This window comes from Lynx rufus, unplaced genomic scaffold (assembly GCF_022079265.1).
Source record: "Lynx rufus isolate CCGP_SWC_20201006 ecotype Redwood Valley unplaced genomic scaffold, mLynRuf1.p SCAF_25, whole genome shotgun sequence".
In the NCBI taxonomy this organism is placed as follows: Eukaryota; Metazoa; Chordata; class Mammalia; order Carnivora; family Felidae; genus Lynx; species Lynx rufus.
The window spans coordinates 14200994-14219101 of record NW_025814840.1 but is presented as its reverse complement, the minus strand read 5'-3'; the positions used below and the strand labels follow the sequence as shown (position 1 = coordinate 14219101).

General features: G+C 51.0%; 1 protein-coding gene across 2 annotated transcripts in view; it reads left to right on the top strand.

Moving 5' to 3' along the window:
* Positions 1–12085, top strand: part of SLC35F3 (solute carrier family 35 member F3) — a 399741-nt gene extending 387656 nt beyond the window's left edge. For both annotated transcript variants that reach the window (XM_047088787.1, XM_047088788.1), the window contains 4 exons: positions 4918–5043; positions 7771–7963; positions 8771–8860; positions 11850–12085. In XM_047088787.1, coding sequence (XP_046944743.1) covers positions 4918–5043; positions 7771–7963; positions 8771–8860; positions 11850–12085 — 645 coding nt within the window. The remainder of the gene's footprint in view (positions 1–4917; positions 5044–7770; positions 7964–8770; positions 8861–11849) is intronic.
* The last annotated feature ends 6023 nt before the right edge of the window (positions 12086–18108 follow it).

Genomic DNA, 18108 nt, shown 5'->3' with positions numbered 1-18108 from the left:
TCCTGGCCACTTGGTCAGTTTGGTCTGCACTGACCACTATATACTGAACAAAATTTTGTGTTGAAGCCATCACTAGGCCAGCACTGAAAAGAAGGTCCCAGAAGCTGGTACTGGCAATGAAATTTTGTAACCTGTAAAGTGCTGTGTAGCTATGGGTCTCCCTAATAAGCATTAATCCTCTGAGAAGCATGTGACCCCCGCTCCCCCATCCAAGAGCTTCCCACTCCAAGTCATGGTGTATTCCCCTCTTCCCATCTTTAAGAATTCAGAGAGCTAGCAAAATCTGTGGGACCCCAGCAGCAGCCAGAGTGATGGGAAATCTCCCCCTTGATAACAGATGGGAAACCTAGGTCCAAGATAATATCTAACTGGTGCAAGGGTTCTTTTAGATTTCCCTCAGACTGCTGGGTTATCCAAGCACAAAATTTCCAGACATTGGAGGAAACTGACAGTGTTCCCCATCCTGGGGGCTGAGCATATGAGCTGGAGAATCTCACAGACATTAAGACAAAGGAGCACCAACCTTATGTTTGTGGGAACAGCCCGCCCAGAGGATCTGCGTTCTTACGACAGTTACATCACAAGGGCTGTGGTTCCTGGAAAACATCAACTGGTCCAGGTCACATGGGCTGGCCAAGAAGAAGCAAACATATCTTCTCATGCTGGAGAGATCCTGGCCACTTAAGGCATCAGAGGGGACTGTTGAAAGCAGCCCACGTTGGCCATTGTGTCCCCTTTCACCCTGTGCTTAGATGGGCTTTCCGTACGTCCCCCGGCTCTCCAGATTCAGGGTTTCTGATGCAGTAGGGAGATGTTCCAGTCTAGAGTCAAACGACTAGGCTTTGGATTTTGATTCCGCTCTTACAAGCTGTTGGGCCTTGAGCAAGTTACTTAACGTCTCTGAGCCTTTGTTACTTATTTTATAGGACAGTTGTGAGAATAAAATACGATGATGTGTGCTCGGCACATAAAATCCAGTAACTGTTCTCTTTCTCAGTGTTGTTATTTTGATCATTCCTTCTCAGCTGGAGGGGTTTGTTGGATCAGCTCCATTCTTCTGGTGACAGTCCCGGAAGCCGACAGATGTCTAGGGAGGCAGTTTTGTGTAGCAAAAGCAGCGGCTGAACGAAAACAGGTAGAACTTGGGGCATGAGGAAGGCCTCTGCTAAAGCCAAAGCCCTCCCAGCTGTGCTCAGCAGCTGGATAAAGAAGCCTTGTCTGGGTGAGACCCCCATCTCGGTAGAAACGGAAGATGATGGGATCTTCTGTTTCCTGGGCATCTATTCATAACGGTCCCCAATAGCTAGGGCTTTCCAGCCAGGAGGGACTGGGGCAGAAGCAAGACAGCCACCTGAGAGATCATTCACGTGGGCCCCCAAAGCCCAGCAGCACATTCCCCGGGGATCCGTGCTTTTTCCCAGACCAGTTCCCATCTCAGATTCCAGCTGATGTTTTCAATAATGACAGTGCTCTCTTGGTGTCGCCCGAGGGGCCATCCCTGAATGGTAGCTCCACTTCCGATCTCGACTGCCTTCCGTTTGGGAGGCTGCCCCCTGCCACCTGAGCACAGCTGGGGGGAGCTGGGACACAGAGCACGGCGGGGGAGGTGGGGTGGGGGGGTCACTGGAGGGCTCACAGCCAGCCCCCTCCTGTTACACTCTTCTGAGTGGGGAAGAGCAGCTAGGAGCTGGGAGGGGAAGTGTTAGGGGAAGTATATTTAAAACGTGTCCTTTCTATTTCTCAAAATTGCCCCCAACTGTCAACATCCACAGTGCAGCACCCGGGGCTTGGTTGGGGAGAGGACGCGCGGCCCATCGCGGTCTGGGCAGAGTAGAGGGCAGAGCCCGTCTGAGAGGGGGCCCGACTGTGGTGCTGCACCCACCTTTCCTCCTGGATGTTCGAGGGCTTCACCTCCTTCTGCTCAGCCTGACATTGGAGATGGGGTAGTGCGGCCACAGGGGACGCAGGGCGCATCACTGAGTTGCTGGAGCTCTGAATCCAAAGCTCCCAGGGCCAGGCAGGCTCTGGTGGGGTCACCACGCGAGGCGAGGCCACCAGTAAAAGGGTAATTGGCACCACACTGGCCTCGGAGTCTCCTGTGTCTAACTCTCCTCCCCTCCAGCTGGAGAAGAGATGGTGATCTCACCCTTCTTGGTCTTAGGGCCTCTGTCAGCCACCAGTCTGAAGCCCCAAGTCCCCGTTTTGGGACAGGTCAGTGGGCTACCTGGAGGGGGTGGTGGAAGGTGGGAGAAAGGAGGGCTGGGGGAAATTCGGCTGTCTACTTTTCTTTATTTCCTCCTCAAACCCCACATTCTCCCTCAGGGACACCCCGATCTAGACAAGGGGCATGTGAAACCACAGGACAGGCATGTCTGGCCTTGCTGGATAGTGATAAGAGCGCAGGCGGGGGGAGGGGCAGAGAAAGAGGGAGACGCAGAATCTGAGCTGTCAGCACAGAGCCCGACGCGGGGCTCGAACCCACGAACCGAGAGATCATCACCTCAGCTGAAGTCGGAAGCTTAACGGACTGAGCCACCCAGGCGCCCCTGCACGTATTTTTTTAAAGATAGAATTGGGATCTTGAAAGAAAATGTCAGGCTTGAGGGAGGACTTCCAGGTCCCACCCCCCCCCCCCAAATCCATAGGGTGCTTCAGCTCTGCCCTGCTGTTCGGGGGGTGTTAAGAGTTAGCTTAGCCCCAGCACCATGGGTGTGCCCCAGGCTCAGGGCTAGGGGTCCCATCAGGGCTGCTGGTGCCAGGAGAGTGGGGGCCTCACAGTGGAGCTCACAGGAGTCCCCTGTGACCTGTGGCAGGGACTCCGAAGAGGAGAACTGGAGGTCTGAGCCAGTGGCGGGGGGGGGGGGGACCACAGTCCCCCGGTGCCACCTGTCAGAATGAAATCTTGGGGCCCGGGCTCCCGACTGCTGACTGGAAGGTTCTCACTCTTACCCCTCCAACCCCTTCCCTCCACTCTTTTGCACAGCTCAGCGCAGGCGGAAGCTTTCAGCCCTTCGTTATTTACCCAGTAGGGAAGACAGAGCCAGAGGCTGGAGACCAGCCTTGTAAGTCTTCAGGAGAAAATAAGCCCTGATCCCCTTCATTTCCTTGAAACTTCAGCCCCAAGTTTGAAAAGGCTCAAATACCATTGGGGCTGCACCAAATCGTCTGAAACGCAGCTATTTTCTTCCCTCCTTTTTTTCTAGTTATTTTTCTCTTCTGCGGACCTCCGGTGCCCAGCCAGGTTAAACTGTTCCAAGCGGCATCTTTGCGCTGCGTGTGTCCCCTGGACCAGAAGCCGCCCTCTTTCCCTGCCGGCCTTATCGCTTGCCCCTCTCTTCTTCTGGAGGGGGGAAGAAAACCCCCTTACCGTCTTACGGTCTCCGTTTCTTTCCCTACGTGAGCAGTCGCACGCAGTATGGGTAGCATCTGAGTATGAAATAGATTCCGTGTGTGATGCGGGATGAAGCATCTGCCTAACAGCGAGTCACTAACCCAGAAAGGACAAGTAGGCAGACAGGGGCCTGGCACTTCTCTAGCAGATGACCATCACCTGCTCTCTCAAGAGCCTCTGTATTCTCCGGGCAGATTTATCATGACCCGGAAGTACTGTGTGAGGAACATACCAGAAGTTTGTAACTCAGGCTGCGTGACGCTCAACCGCAGTACCTTGCACTAACCTGAAATTTTTATGTTTAAGCCGCGAAGGAAACCACAGTTCCAACCGCAGACAGGGTGGTTGGCAGTAGCATGTGACGTGAGGCAGCCTTTCCTGTTGAGATAAACAGTGACTTTGCAACCAGACAGACCTGAAATTTGGCGTACCCGCTCAGCCACACACCAGCGCTGTGACTTTGGGCGAGTTACGTAGCCTCCCTGAGCCAAAGCTTTCATGTTTACAAAATGAAATGAATGATCGTATCTACCTGTTTTGAGGATAAAGCGGGAAAATACATAGAGAACACTTAGCCCGTGACCCCCGAGTTAGTAAGTGGCGACTGATATTGTTGTAGGCAGCTGAGGTCAACTTTGATCCGTTAAGAGAGAGAAAGCTCCCAGCGAACCCAGTAGCAGAAACTTGTATCGCGCACATTTGTTCTGGCCTCCCCGTGTTTTGCCTACAGCACCCCCACTCAGCACCAGCAACATTTCCGTAGCTCCCTGACCGCCTCGGGTCCAAACTTGTCCTTGTTCGCCGCGCTGATGCATTTCTCCTTTGCGAAATGTCATCCCATGGAGTCAGTCTCCTGGGTATTCCGACAGTTTCATTGGGCGCAGCGGCAGGAATGTGTACGTCTCCCTGGAAGGGCCATTCCACCCAAGAAGTCTATATCCGGATAATGACAGGATTAGCGGGGGTCGGTGGGGGGCGGGGGGGATGGCCCTGCAGCAGCTAAGAAAAGGAGCTGCCCTCCCAGGGTGAGGACACTGTTGCCCTTTGTCATATGACACTCACTCTATCAGAAGACCCTACTGCTGGCATGTTAAATGGGGTCATGATCTGCGCCCTCTCTCTGTTGAGATACAAAGTACGTAAAAGCAAGATCCCGTGAGGTGCTTTCAGAAGGTTGGGAAGGAACCGAGGTGACTTCCAGGTGCTATCTACCAACCCTTGTCACGGCCAAACCACCTGCTGTTGGCGTTACGGCCGCCTCCCCTGCGGTTCCCAAGGCTCCCAGTGACGGGCCACCACGGGATGAGCATGTCTCCTTGCTAACAGCCATTCCGGGTTCTTCGGTCGCACCAAGCTTTACTGAGCAAGAACGGAAATTTCGCTCGTTCTCCAGAGACCTGGAAAGGAGACCCCACTCTTCCGTCCCATTACTGAACTTCCATGAGCTTTTCTACCGCATTCACCCTCCAGCGGCCCATCGGATTCCCCACCACTACCCTCACCGCTGTCTTCTTCCTTCTGTCCAGATTGTGGCCGCCATCCTCGCCATCGCTGGGATCGTGATGATGACCTATGCGGATGGCTTCCACAGCCACTCTGTCATCGGCATAGCGCTGGTGGTGGGCTCTGCGTCCATGTCTGCCCTCTACAAGGTAAGTACGCGCAGAGCAAGCTCCCTGAGCTTTCCCGGGAGAGAACAGCGGGCCTCTGCGTGGCTGGCCCAGCACCTTTGGGGCGCCTTGATGGCACCTGTGTTTTAAGGTGAGCAGCATACAGACTGTAGTGATGAGGCGTGCACCTGCTCTTGGCTTTGACTCTCTAGATCTGGCCATCGGCGGCCGTATCTTTGCAGTACTGGGGATAACATAGATGGAGCAGTGGATCGGCAGTGTCAGATGTCGGTGACTTCATGGTTTGGCAAGGACTGGAGGAGGATCGGGGGCCCTAAAGGGCTGGTTCGGTGTTGGGGGAGATGATTTCCCACCAGGTCTGACGCGAAGATTTAAATACCCGGTGCAGCCTTGTCAATGAAACCTTTCATCCCATGGTTTGTGCAGCTACCCGTACTCAGCATGAATCCATAATGCATTTGGAGCACTGCCCGGAGATCTGAAGAACAACTACTATGATATGGGGATTATAACCTATTTTTGACAAAATGTTGGGAAGTGCTGGAAAGCATGTCCCAACTGCAGGTGTGGATGGGACCATTTAAAAAAAAAAAATTTAACATTTACCTATTTTTTTTAACGTTTATTTATTTTTGAGACAGAGAGAGAGACAGAGCGTAAACGGGGGAGGAGCAGAGAGAGAGGGAGACACAGAATTGGAAGCAGGCTCCAGGCTCTGAGCCATCAGCCCAGAGCCCGACGCGGGGCTCGAACTCACGGACCTCGAGATCGCGAGATCGTGACCTGAGCCAAAGTCGGACGCTTAACCGACTGAGCCACCCAGGTGCCCCAACATTTACTTATTTTTGAGAGAGAGACAGGGTGCGAGTGGGGGAGGAGCAGAGAGAGAGGGAGACACAGAATCCGAAGCAGGCTCCAGGCTCTGAGCTGTCAGCACAGAGCCCGATGCGGGGCTCGAACTCACAAACCGCGAGATCATCACCTGAGGTGAAGTCAGATGCGTAACCGACTGAGCTGCCCAGGCGCCCCTGGATGGGACCAGTTTTGATCCCCACTCTCTGCTCCCCCACCCCATCATGGCTTCTCGCTGCTCTCCCTCCTCCTTCCCTTTCTTCCTCTCTCCTTCTTTTATGTCCATTGTGAAGAATGCAAATAGTCTTTGATCTCCAAGCTGGGAGCCTGACCCGGAGGTTTCGAGGAGGACCCAGGGAGGAGTGAGGATTTAGCCTTGAGACTTACTGGCCCTTTGGGGATCCAGACGGTAGGACAGAGAAAATGATGTATGGTAGAGAGGTATAAGAAAAGGCACTTTTTCCCAGCTCTGTGCGTAAGACATTTTGTGGTTTGGGAATGCGAAATAACGGCACCTTCCCATCCTTCATCAGCTCCCTGCCCTCACTGCCCACAGAGAGACGCACACAGGCCATCTTCCTTCTCCGGAACACAGCTCGCCAAGAGGATGCGATAGGCCCACGCCGCTCTGAGACTTCAAAGGCACTATTCAAATGCAGAAAATAGGACAAGGCCACACTCGGCTGCACTCGATCAGCTGCGTGCTAATGGGAAGCAGAGGGCACACGGAAATGCAATCAATCCACAATGAGCACAAATAATGCTGATTTTGATTCCCATTTCCCATCTCCTCCCCTGCCCCCTCCTTACGCAGAGGGGCTAGCGGGTGGAAGCCCGAGCAATTTATTTCCCTCTTCGTGCTCCTTGCACGTATGCCCAGAAATACCTGAAAGACTTGAGAACTGGCTGAAAAAAGGAAGAAGCAGGCAGGGTAGGAGGAGACTCCAGCTCGACTCAGATCGGTTAGTTCCCTGGTTGTGGATCGTTCCCTGAAGGCTGCCTCTGTAATCCCAGCTTCCCAGCCTCCAGGCACATCTATCCCTCTCTCTCCGGCCCTCACACATTTGAAATATGTACAAACAAGAAAGGGTGTGAGAACTCAGAGTGGGGCAGGCGCGTTCCACTAAAACCCTTGCCGGTTCTGGAATGAGGTGGCGGGATGGAGCAGAGATGAGCTGAGTGTTACAGTCCCTCTACCTTCGATTTGCAGAACATGGCTTTGCAGCCAAAGCTCTTTTCACTGGGGGCAAGCTGTGTTGTGCAAAGTCAGAGATCCATCAGACGAACGGTAGTCACTTGTAATTTCTGTGGCTTCCTCCTCTTCAGACTCTCTGAACCTGGCATGTCGTGTGATGAATGCAACACAGACAGGGGCACCTGGGTGGCTCAGTTAGTTGAGGGTCCGACTTTGGCTCGGGTCGTGATCTCATGGCTCATGAGTTTGAGCCTCGCGTCGGGCTCTGTGCTGTCAGCTCGGAGCCTGGAGCCTGCTTCGGATTCTGTGTCTCCCTCTCTCTTTTTCGGCCCTTCCCCACTTGTGTGCTCTCTCACACTCACGCGCTCTCGCTCTCTCTCAAAAATAAGTAAACATTCAATGAACACAACACAGACAAATGAAGCCTAGCGTGAAAACCCACGAGTCCTGAAGATGCCTTCTATGAGGCCAGAGATCCGTAACTCTTCATTATGGCGCTGCTGAGATTTGGATATGTGTACAGGTGCACATAGGTCAGACCCCACCACCTTTTCCATGAAGCCTGGTAAGGGAGGATTTACCCTTCACGTGGCTGCAGTCCTGTGGTCCAGCCCAGCCTCATCAGGTGCATTCTACTCCCCCTGTGACAAGGTGACGTCTGGGGCGAGTCTTCACCCGGCCTCCTCTGTTTCCTCCGGCAGGTTCTGTTCAAGCTCCTCCTGGGCAGTGCTAAGTTCGGAGAAGCCGCCTTATTTTTGTCCATTTTGGGTGTGTTTAACATCCTCTTCATCACCTGTATTCCCGTCATCCTCTACTTTACCAAAGTGGAATACTGGAGCTCCTTCGATGACATTCCATGGGGAAACCTTTGTGGATTTTCAGTCCTCTTATTGAGTAAGTGTCGATCACCCCGTCAGAATCCCCGCCGTCAGAAGCAATGATGGGTGAACAGGACCGGGCAGCTCAAGGGGCATCTGCAAACCCATGCCCTGAAGAAGAAAAGCATTCTGTTGTTATGCTGAAATTCCCAGTGCTTTTCAAGATGGTTGAGTCTTTGAAGACTGTTAAGTCCTTGTAAAGATGGCACTGGATTCTAATTCAGAACCACAGTCGAGGCAGTAGTAGCCATGGTCACTGCCGCTCTGAATAGTGACCTACTGATAACAGAACTGATAACAGAACAGTCCCCACAGGACCGGTAGGGAGTTGGCAAATGATACGCGCAAGGTTCTTAGAACGGTGTCTAATACACATGGGTGTCCAATAAATATTATCAGTTATCATTACTGTTAATATCATCATCACCGTTCCTTGATGGAAGGCGGGGTCCTAGGCAGAAAAGTGGCCAAGAAGGTGCCTCGCCCAGTTTCCATCTAAAAATGCATAACCCGAAGCGCCTGCCATGGTCACTGCCGGCAGAAAGCACCGGGATGTAGGATGAGTAGGATGGCCCCAGCCCTCTTTTCCAGTGCCTTCCCCCTGACCACCTTTTCCGGATTTCTTTTCCCTTCTTCAGCGCTCAGGGGAGGGAAGAAAGCTACATAATCAGGGTGTTCGACCCTAACCCCCACCCAAGGTCACTGAGTCAGTGGTAACTCCCGTGACTCCAGCCTCATCAGAGAAGGTGGGGTGGGACAGACCAGGGAGGCTGTAAAGTCCAGGGCCAGCCACGAATAACACCCTCTCTCTTCTTTATTTCAGCATTCAATATTGTATTAAATTTTGGAATTGCTGTTACGTATCCCACTCTGATGTCTGTTGGAATCGTCCTCAGTGTACCTGTGAATGCAGGTAAGCCAGTATGGCTTCCAGTATCTGCTTGCACACACACACACACGCACACACGTGTGCACGCTTACAAACACACGTACTCACACACACTCTTGCTGTGCCTGCCATGGAAAGCAGGTTTAACCTTCTGTATAAAAAGAAAGCACTTAGGGGTGCCTGGGTGGCTCAGTCGGTTGAGTGTCTGACTCTTGATTTCGGCTCAGGTCATGATCTCACGGTTCGTGGGATCGAGCCCCATGTCGGGCTTCATGTTGACAGCGTGGAGCCTGCTCGCTCTCTCTCAAAATAAACAAATAAAAAACGAAAGAAAGCAAGCACTTAGGTACAAGTCGGTGTTTCTCATATATACGGCATTTCTCCAGAATGCATTGATTTTCACGTAGCACACCAAAGTACAGCTAGTCTAAAGCCATCTCAGGGCTAACTGCCGTGAGGACCGGAGAGGAGTATCATTCATATGAGTCAGAAGCATGGAAAAATACGTAGCGGGAAGAAACTTTTAACTTTTGCAAGTGACTTTCTGGGGCAGAAAATGTGCTCAGGGTGTGATGGGTACGATGTAGGGTTTACAGACTGAAGGAGCGTGCACGTGATTCTCCACCTCCCCGGAGAGCGAGAGCCCTTTCCCCGGGTGACTCGGGACCTTGCTTTGTTTTCTGCTGGAGACAGTCGGCAGCTCTTCCAAAACTTTGTGGTCGCCTGCCCCCCACCTTCCTCCTTTCCTGGCTCATCCTGGTGGCAATTTTGGATTTTCTTCCCGTAGCACCCCCCCCCCCACACCTGACGCCCCCGTATAACCTGTCGTTAGCCGGAGAAGGGTTTGTAAATCTCTTCTCTCTGTAGCACTCGCCCCGTTGACAGCTCTCAATTTCCGAAGCCTTTTCCTGTGATCTGGTTCCTCACCCCTCCTGTCCCACTTGTTCTGTATGTGCCTCACCCTGGCCCCAGACCCTCCTAGGGGTACCTCAGGGCAGCGTGTGGAAAAAGGCCTGGCGGGGGTGGCAGCACGGGCTCCGCCCACCTGGAGGATGGTGGTCCCAACCCATTGCCTCGCTGGGTCTTTGCCTGTCCCACCCGAATGTGAAGGTAGTACCTCCCCTCGGTCAATATCTCAAAAGGCTGAATGCGTCAGAGAGAGCTGGTAAGAAGCGGTCCTCACCGTGAGCCTCCAGACACTGCTGCCTTCTGGAAAATCACTTCTCAGCTTACCCCCTACCCCTTACGGCGTCTTTGTAGTCACGCCGTTCTTCACTTGGAGAAGGCATATCACAGGTGGTTCCTAGACAGATGCTTACTTTGACCGTATCATACAGCCAGGGGTTTGAGAGAGAAATCAGCATCATTTCTCATCACTCACCTGCAACCTAGGAGTTTAATTCTGCGGCCAAGGAAGGGATCACATCCAATTCCCCAGTGGAAGAGAGGAGCAAAGGTGGCCACCATTACCTGATGTGTCAGAGCGGAGCCATTGGGTGGTTTCCCGACCCTCCCTGGCGCCTATCTGGGGCGCAGCCCGTGGGCCCTGCTAATTGACTGTCCCCGTCCGTTGAATTCACAGAATGTTCCGCCATTATTAAAAATTAAAGCCTTGCTGAATTGCAGTGAGACAAAAGAGGCACTTTAGTTCCACAAAAGGGCTGCTAACAGTTTCTCTTCCCGTTTTAACTCTTATCCCTGTGTCTTTCTCTGCCTCCCCTAGTGGCAAGGTGAGAGGCAGGGAGGGGAGGCTGGGGGGAGGCAGGGAGAGTGGAGACCCGTGAGGGGAGAAGGCCAGAAGCCAGGCCATGTCCGGGGCCACATCCTGGGCCCACACGTGGAGAGCCGGCGACCGCCGGCCAGCAAGGTGGCTTTCAAAGGCCGCGTGCTCGAAGTCAGCAAACGCTCTGTCACGAAGTGATAGAAAAGTAAGCAGTTGGTGTCTCTTGTGTAGAAGGCGGCCTCCAAATTTGCTTTTTCTGGCTTTTAATTAAGAACGCAGGGAAATAAAGCAAAAAAAAAAGGAAAAAAGAAAACCCTTAATATCCCCAGTGGTTTTGACCATTCAGCTATGAAGAGAGTGATGGTGTGGATTTTTATGACCGGACGTTAACCCTGCTTCTCGCTGTGTTCCCTCACCCGATGTGGGTCGGGTATGAGCCATGTGCCCCGTGGACCTTTAATAAACTTGAATAGTCAGTGACGACCCAGGTGGCTTTGAAGTGTCGTGCTAATAACGGCCTGGGGCGGAACAAGAATTTATATTTATTATCTTCAAAACACCAGTGTGAGTTTGGCCTTTAAACCGTACCTATGCGGATATTGGGAAATAATGCTTTTAAATTATAAATACAGGGGCGCCTGGGTGGCGCAGTCGGTTAAGCGTCCGACTTCAGCCAGGTCACGATCTCGCGGTCCGTGAGTTCGAGCCCTGCGTCGGGCTCTGGGCTGATGGCTCGGAGCCTGGAGCCTGTTTCCGATTCTGTGTCTCCCTCTCTCTCTGCCCCTCCCCCGTTCATGCTCTGTCTCTCTCTGTCCCAAAAATAAATAAACGTTGAAAAAAAAAATTAAAAATAAATAAATAAATAAATTATAAATACAAAACGTCATTGTAAAAAAAAAAAAAAAAACATGAAAAGTACCAAAAATATAAAGAAGGCAATAATGTTTTCATTATCCTGCCCGTCCCCCCTCCCCCGGATCCTCGGGAGGTGGGCCAAGAATAATCGTCCGGGGAGGGGGGGTGTATCTCCAATTGCCCCCCCCCCACCGTTAATTTTGCCTGTCACATAAGTCAGTGCCTGAACTGAGGTGCCAGGTCAGTTTGGGGAAGCGACATACAAGCGCCAGGCTTATAAAATTGAGAGGCAGCCCCTGCCCGCAAGGAACGAAGCCACCCTGAGGAAGATCCTGTGGTCAAGGAAGACCGCTTCCTGCCGGCCCGCGAGGGGACGCCCCAGCCCCTGCGCCTGGCTCACCTCCGAGTAACCCGGCTTTTCTCGGTCTCGTGCAGTGGTTGATCACTACACCAGTAAGATCGTCTTCAACGGCGTCCGGGTCATCGCCATCATCATCATCGGCCTGGGCTTCCTCCTCCTGCTCTTGCCCGAGGAGTGGGATGTCTGGTTGATCAAGCTGCTGACCCGCCTCAAGGTGAGGAAGAAGGAGGAGACGGCGGAGGGCGCTGCAGACCCGGGCTCGGGACCTCAGAGCAAGAACAGAAGAGCCCGCCCTTCGTTCGCCCGCTGACCGTGGGCCCTCCAGAACTCTGCGGCGAACGCTCACGCTCGTTGTTAGTGACTTGGGGGGTCTCTTCCTGGCGGGGGCCCCTCGGTTTGGTAAGGTGTACATACCTGTACAGTTCCGGTAATCTGCGGTAAGTTATACGGTATTTATTGGCATGTCCAATTTGCTTGCTCTTTTTCCACATCAGACCTTTCTCCTAAGGTTACCAGTTCAAAATGAGAGCGACGAGAAGAGCCTCTCGGCCCTTTTTCAGGGAATGTAAAGCTGGTTACAGTTACCCTGGCATTGATTGTCCGGGGACGACGAGAGGCAGGGCCAAGTGTTCTGAATCTTAGCAACTGAAAATTTACATTGCACACTGTGATTACTTTCCAGCTATGGTAGGGTCATATTTTGTTTTATACCAGAGCTGTATTCTTAATTTTAAGGGATCTCAACGAACCAAAAGCTGACTGTTCGGTCAATCTGGGCGGACGGAGGGATGGATGGATGAGGACGTTAAGAGGTGACGCGGAAAAGGGAAACGGGCTGCAGAACCCATCGACTGCGGACTTAACCTCGGGGTGGCGGTTGGAGGAGGACAGGCCCGCGCCGGGTGACAGAGAGGGAAAGAGAAGCCCAAGCCCCATCTGGATGCTCTCCTGTGTCTGTGTAAGATCACGCAAGAGAAATTACAGTGCCTTCTACAGAATTTTCGTCTTTACCTACGTGAAGCGAGGTGACATTGTAAGTCACTGGCGCCGTCTTCTTATTTAGGTGTAAAAATCTTTAGAAACCAATAAAACTATATATGTGCGTGTGTGTGTGTGTACGAAAAATGACAAGCTGGTGACCTGTGTAATGGCACATGGTTAGCGGTGTGCAATGCACAGACAAGGTAGACTATGCCGGAGGTGAATTGCTTTCACTTCGTGACCAAGCTGGAAAAATTACTTCCTGAACCTGTAAACCTTTTTATGAAACTTTTAAAGCACCGGGCTGTTTACTTACACAATTTAGGTCTGCCAGAAAAATTCTATCTGTGATAGATCTTGTAAAGAGGGACAAGGGGGTTAGAGTTTACTATTTTTGAAGTTTACATTGTTACATACGAAATGGAGACCTTATTTTGAAATGTTGTCATAACCCAATGGTGCACTCTGTTAACCATGGAGTCTTTCGTTTCATAGGGGAAAGGGGCATTCGTGACCTGAACTTTTTAGCAAATTATTATTCTCAGTTTCCATTACCTGTTTGGCCAAACAGATGAATAAACTATTTAAAAAAGAAGCATTTCGTGCTGTGTTGGTGGCCCCGTTGTTGCATTCCCACGGTGCCCACTCCCGCCCATTCCCGCTCCCAGCAGGTCCCACCCTCCCGCGCCACCAAGGCATGAAAACCCACCCAGCCACCTCAAGGGGCGAAGATTCTCATTGTGACGACAGAGGTGACTGGCACAAAAGCAGAATGCAAAACAGCCATCTGGGCCTCATACAAAATGTCTTGAGGCATCGTCTCCCTCCCCTCCTCCTCTCCCTTCACCCCCCTCTCCTTTCCCTCCAGGCGCCTGCCCCCTACTCAGCTCTGGGTGTTGCTTGTGTCTCTCTTTTTTCTGCACAGACTGCTTCCTCAGCTCACGTTGCCCTCATAGCTACCTCCAAGTGGCGGCCTCGGTCGCCATGTCGGCACGGTCTTCCAGCTCCACTCCCACCCCTCACTTCTGCCTCAGTGTCCTAACCTCGTTCTAGCTCTGTGGAGAATTTGAGGTACCAGCCTCAATATTCTGTTCCAGGCAGCTGCAGCCAGGGGCCGTGAGGTCCAATGTCTCTCATTCTGCAGCTGCAAACGGCCAGGTTCTCTAAGGATGGGTGGGGGGGAGGGGGGGTGGAGCAGAGAGGAGACGAGACGGCAAGCTTCTTCAGGACACGTCACCCTGCCAGCCACACCTAGAGCGACCATACACCATGCATCACTTGCTCCTTGGGGTCAGAACTGGTGAGCTGATGCTCAACATCACTCATCATCATCAGGGAAATACAAATCCAAACCACAATGAGGTACCACCTCACACCTGTCAGAGTGGCTGACAGTGACAACTCAGGCAACAACGGATGTTGGCGAGGATGCGGACAGAGAGGATCTTTTTGCACTGCTGGTGGGAATGCAAACTGGTGCGGCCACTCTGGAAAACAGTACGGAGGTTCCTCAAAAAATTAAAAATAGAACGACCCTGCGACCCAGCAATAGCACATTTATCCAAAGGATACAAGTGTGCTGTTTGGAAGGGGCACATGTACCCAATGTTTATAGCAGCCAAAGTATGGAAAGAGCCCAAATGTCCATTGACAGATGAATGGATGAAGAAGATGTGGTTTATATATACAATGGAATATTACTCATTGATCAAAAACAATGCAATCTTGCCACTCGCTCCAACATGAATGGAGTGTATTATGCTAAGCGAAATTAGAGAAAGACAAATACCATATGACTTCACTCATATGAGGACTTTAAGAGACAAAACAGATGAACATAAGGGAAGGGAAACAAAAATAATAACAAAAACAGGGAGGCAGACAAAACATAAGAGACTCTTAAATGTAGACAACAAACTGAGGGTTGCTGGAGGGTTTGTGGGTGGGGGGTGGTGGGCTATATGGACAAGGGGCATTAAGAAGGATGCTTGTTGGGGTGAGCACTGGGCGTTATACGCAGGGGATGAATCACTGGGTTCTGCTCCTGAAATCATTATTGCACTATATGCTAACTAACTTGGATGTAAATTAAAAACTAAAAATAAATTAGAATAATAAATAAGAACTGGTGAGTTGAGCTGTCCAAAGCAGAGAGCTCCCTGCCTGATGTGTCCAGTGTGTGCTGTGAGGGGGAACCCCTCAGCCCCCTTAGTGGAGCCTGGACGAGTCACCTCCATGATTTTGTTACGTCAGGGTGCCAAACATTTCCTATGGAAGCCACAGCATGAAAAAGTTGGGAAGGCCTACACTAGAGAAGATTTACCCCACTCACCCATTTGGCCTAAAAGACGGTGAAGACCCAAAAGAATTGAAAGCAGGGACTCAAAGGGGTATTTGTCCACTAGGGTCATAGCAGCCTTATTCACAAAAGCCAAGGGGTGGAAGTACCACAAGTGTCCATCAACAGATGAATAAATAAACAACATGTACACACAGTGGAATATTATTCAGCCTTAAAAAAAGATTCTGACACACGGTACACCATGGATGGACATTGAAGACATAATGCTGAAAGAAAGAAGTCACAAAAGGACAAATACATGATCCACTTATATGAGGTACCCAGAATAGTCAAGTTCATAGACACAGAAGTTTGGCCGCTAGTGGCTGGAAATGAAGAGTTTTCATTCAGTGGGGACAGGGTTTCAATTGTAAGATAAAAATGTTTTGGAGACAGATGGTGGTAACGGGGCACAACAATGTGAAGGTACCCAGTGCCGCTGAAACGTACACCTGGAAATGCCTACATGGTAAATTTTATGTTATTTGCATGTTATAATAATAAAAAAAATATTAAAGGTGAGGTATGTGACATAAAAAGGTTAAAACTCTCAGGAATGGTTAATGGTCCTCTCAGGACATTATACACACGAGTTGGAAGAGGGTTGAGGGGCTTTGAGAGCTTTCTTTCCAGAAAGGATACAAACCACATCTTCCCACCTCCACCCCAAGCAGGCTTCAAGGACTGGTGTGAGCTGTGGCTAACCCAGAAGGGGTCTATGAAGAGAAGAATCCCAGAAAAAGAGTCCCTTCCAATGGAACCATGGCGTGGCTTTGAGAAACAGGCTCCATCAGTGCTCTGTCTGGGGAATCGTCTGCCCTCTAGAGGCCAGTCTGGATAGCAATGAAAGGATTCTTCCAATTTTGCTCCTTTGAAGAGTAGAAGGAAAGACAGAAAGTACAAAGAGGATACGGGGCCTCTGCTGCTGATCAGGGTCCCAAAGACGCTTAGAAGCCTCCAATCCTACCTTCTCTGTCAGAATGTGGCCATTTGGAGCCAGAGGACACGAAGTGACCAGCCGCCTTGCCACATCGAGTCACAGCTGTCTCTGGGAACTCATACCTGCTCTGCAGACGCTCAGGCTAAAGAGAAACAGGAGAGAAGAAACTGTTGCCAGAGAACCTACCACCCCGTAGAACAGGTGTGTTTCCAAATCTAGCCAGGGACGCATAATGTGGAGTTCTTCATACTCGATTTTGAAAATAAATGATGTGTTCTAAAATTGGAATGTGGTTGTGGTTGTACCATTCTGTGAATATTCTAAAATTCAATTTCGGGGTGCCTGGGTGGCTCAGTCAGTTAAGCATCTGACTTCGGCTCAGGTCATGATTTTGACGTTTGTGAGTTTCAGCCCTGCTTCGGGCTCTGTACTGATAGCTCGAAGCCTGGAGTCTGCTTCAGATTCTGTGTCTCCCTCTCTTTCTGCCCCTCCCCCACTCACATTCTGTCTCTCTCTCAAAAATAAATATTAAAAAATTTTTAAATAAAATTCAATTTTTCATACACTTCAAAGGGGAGAATTTTACAGCATGTGGATAATATCTCAATAAAGTGGTTTATTAGATAATAGATAAACGGTTGCCCCACGAAATGAGTTAAAATGCCTTTGCCAAAATCTTACAAGCAGAGAGGACATTTCCTGGGTAGTTGGCTTGGTGTTGGCTGCCCGGCATCTGATCCCTATTTAAAACAGCACATTGCTTCGGTTCGGAGGCTGAAGGGAACAGATGCTCCATATGGGCGCCACCACCCCTCCCCCCCACAGTCCAGGGAGGGAAAGGAGGGGTGAATTGCACTTGGCCAGCAGGCTGCAGTCTCCTAGGACTTTGGTTCTGGAGCAAGGAATACCAGACCCCGAGGAACAGCCTAGGAGGGCCGCGCTGACCAGCCAGTCCCCGGGCTCCTGGCCGTGGCCTCAATCCCCACCCAGTGTGGAGATCCATGGTTGCTGCCTGGTTCCAAACAGATCCTTCCATGCAGCTGGGCTTGTGATGGCTGAGCAGGACTCCTCAGTCAAACTGCTTTAAGGATGACTAGGAATGATTTATAAGAAATGCATTAATGATAGAGAAATAAAGAGGATGTGAAAGTTCTCCACAGTGCTTAAAACATATTTTTTAAGTTTATTAATTTTGAGAGACAGAGAGCACAATCAGGGTAGGGGCAGAGAGAGAGAGAGAGAATCCCAAGCAGGCTTTGCACTGTCAGTACAGGGCCCAGTGTGGGGCTAGAACCCACAAACAATGACTTGAGCCCAAATCAAGACTCAGATGCTTAACCGACCGAGCTACCCTGGCATCCCAGAACATACATTTTTTTAATTCTTTAATGTTTATTTTTTTTTCAACGTTTATTTATTTTTGGGGGGACAGAGAGAGACAGAGCATGAACGGGGAAGGGGCAGAGAGAGAGGGAGACACAGAATCGGAAACAGGCTCCAGGCTCTGAGCCATCAGCCCAGAGCCTGACGCGAGGCTTGAACTCACGGACCGCGAGATTGTGACCTGGCTGAAGTCGGACGCTTAACTGACTGCGCCACCCAGGCGCCCCTATTTTTTTATTAAAAAATATTATACACTTACTTATTTTTGATAGAGACAGGCCACAAGTGGGGGAGGGGCAGAGAGAGAAGGAGACAGAATCCAGAGCAGGCTCCAGGCTCAGAGCTGTCAGCACAGAGCCCGACGCGGGGCTCGAACTCACGAACTGCTAGATCATGACCTGAGCGAAAGTCGGACGCTTAACCAACTGAGCCACCCAGGTGCCCCTAATGTTTATTTTTGAGAGAGACAGGGCCTGAGCAGAGAAGGGGCAGAGAGAGGGGAGATACAGAATCCGAAGCAGGTTCCAGGCTTCGAGCTGTCAGCACAGAGCCCAATGCGGGGCTTGAACCCATGAACAGTGAGATCATGACCTGAGCTGAAGCCAGACGCTTGACTGAGCCACCCAGGCGACCCCCCAAAACATATTTTTAAAAACATTTTAAACAATGGTATTTTCCCTTCCATATT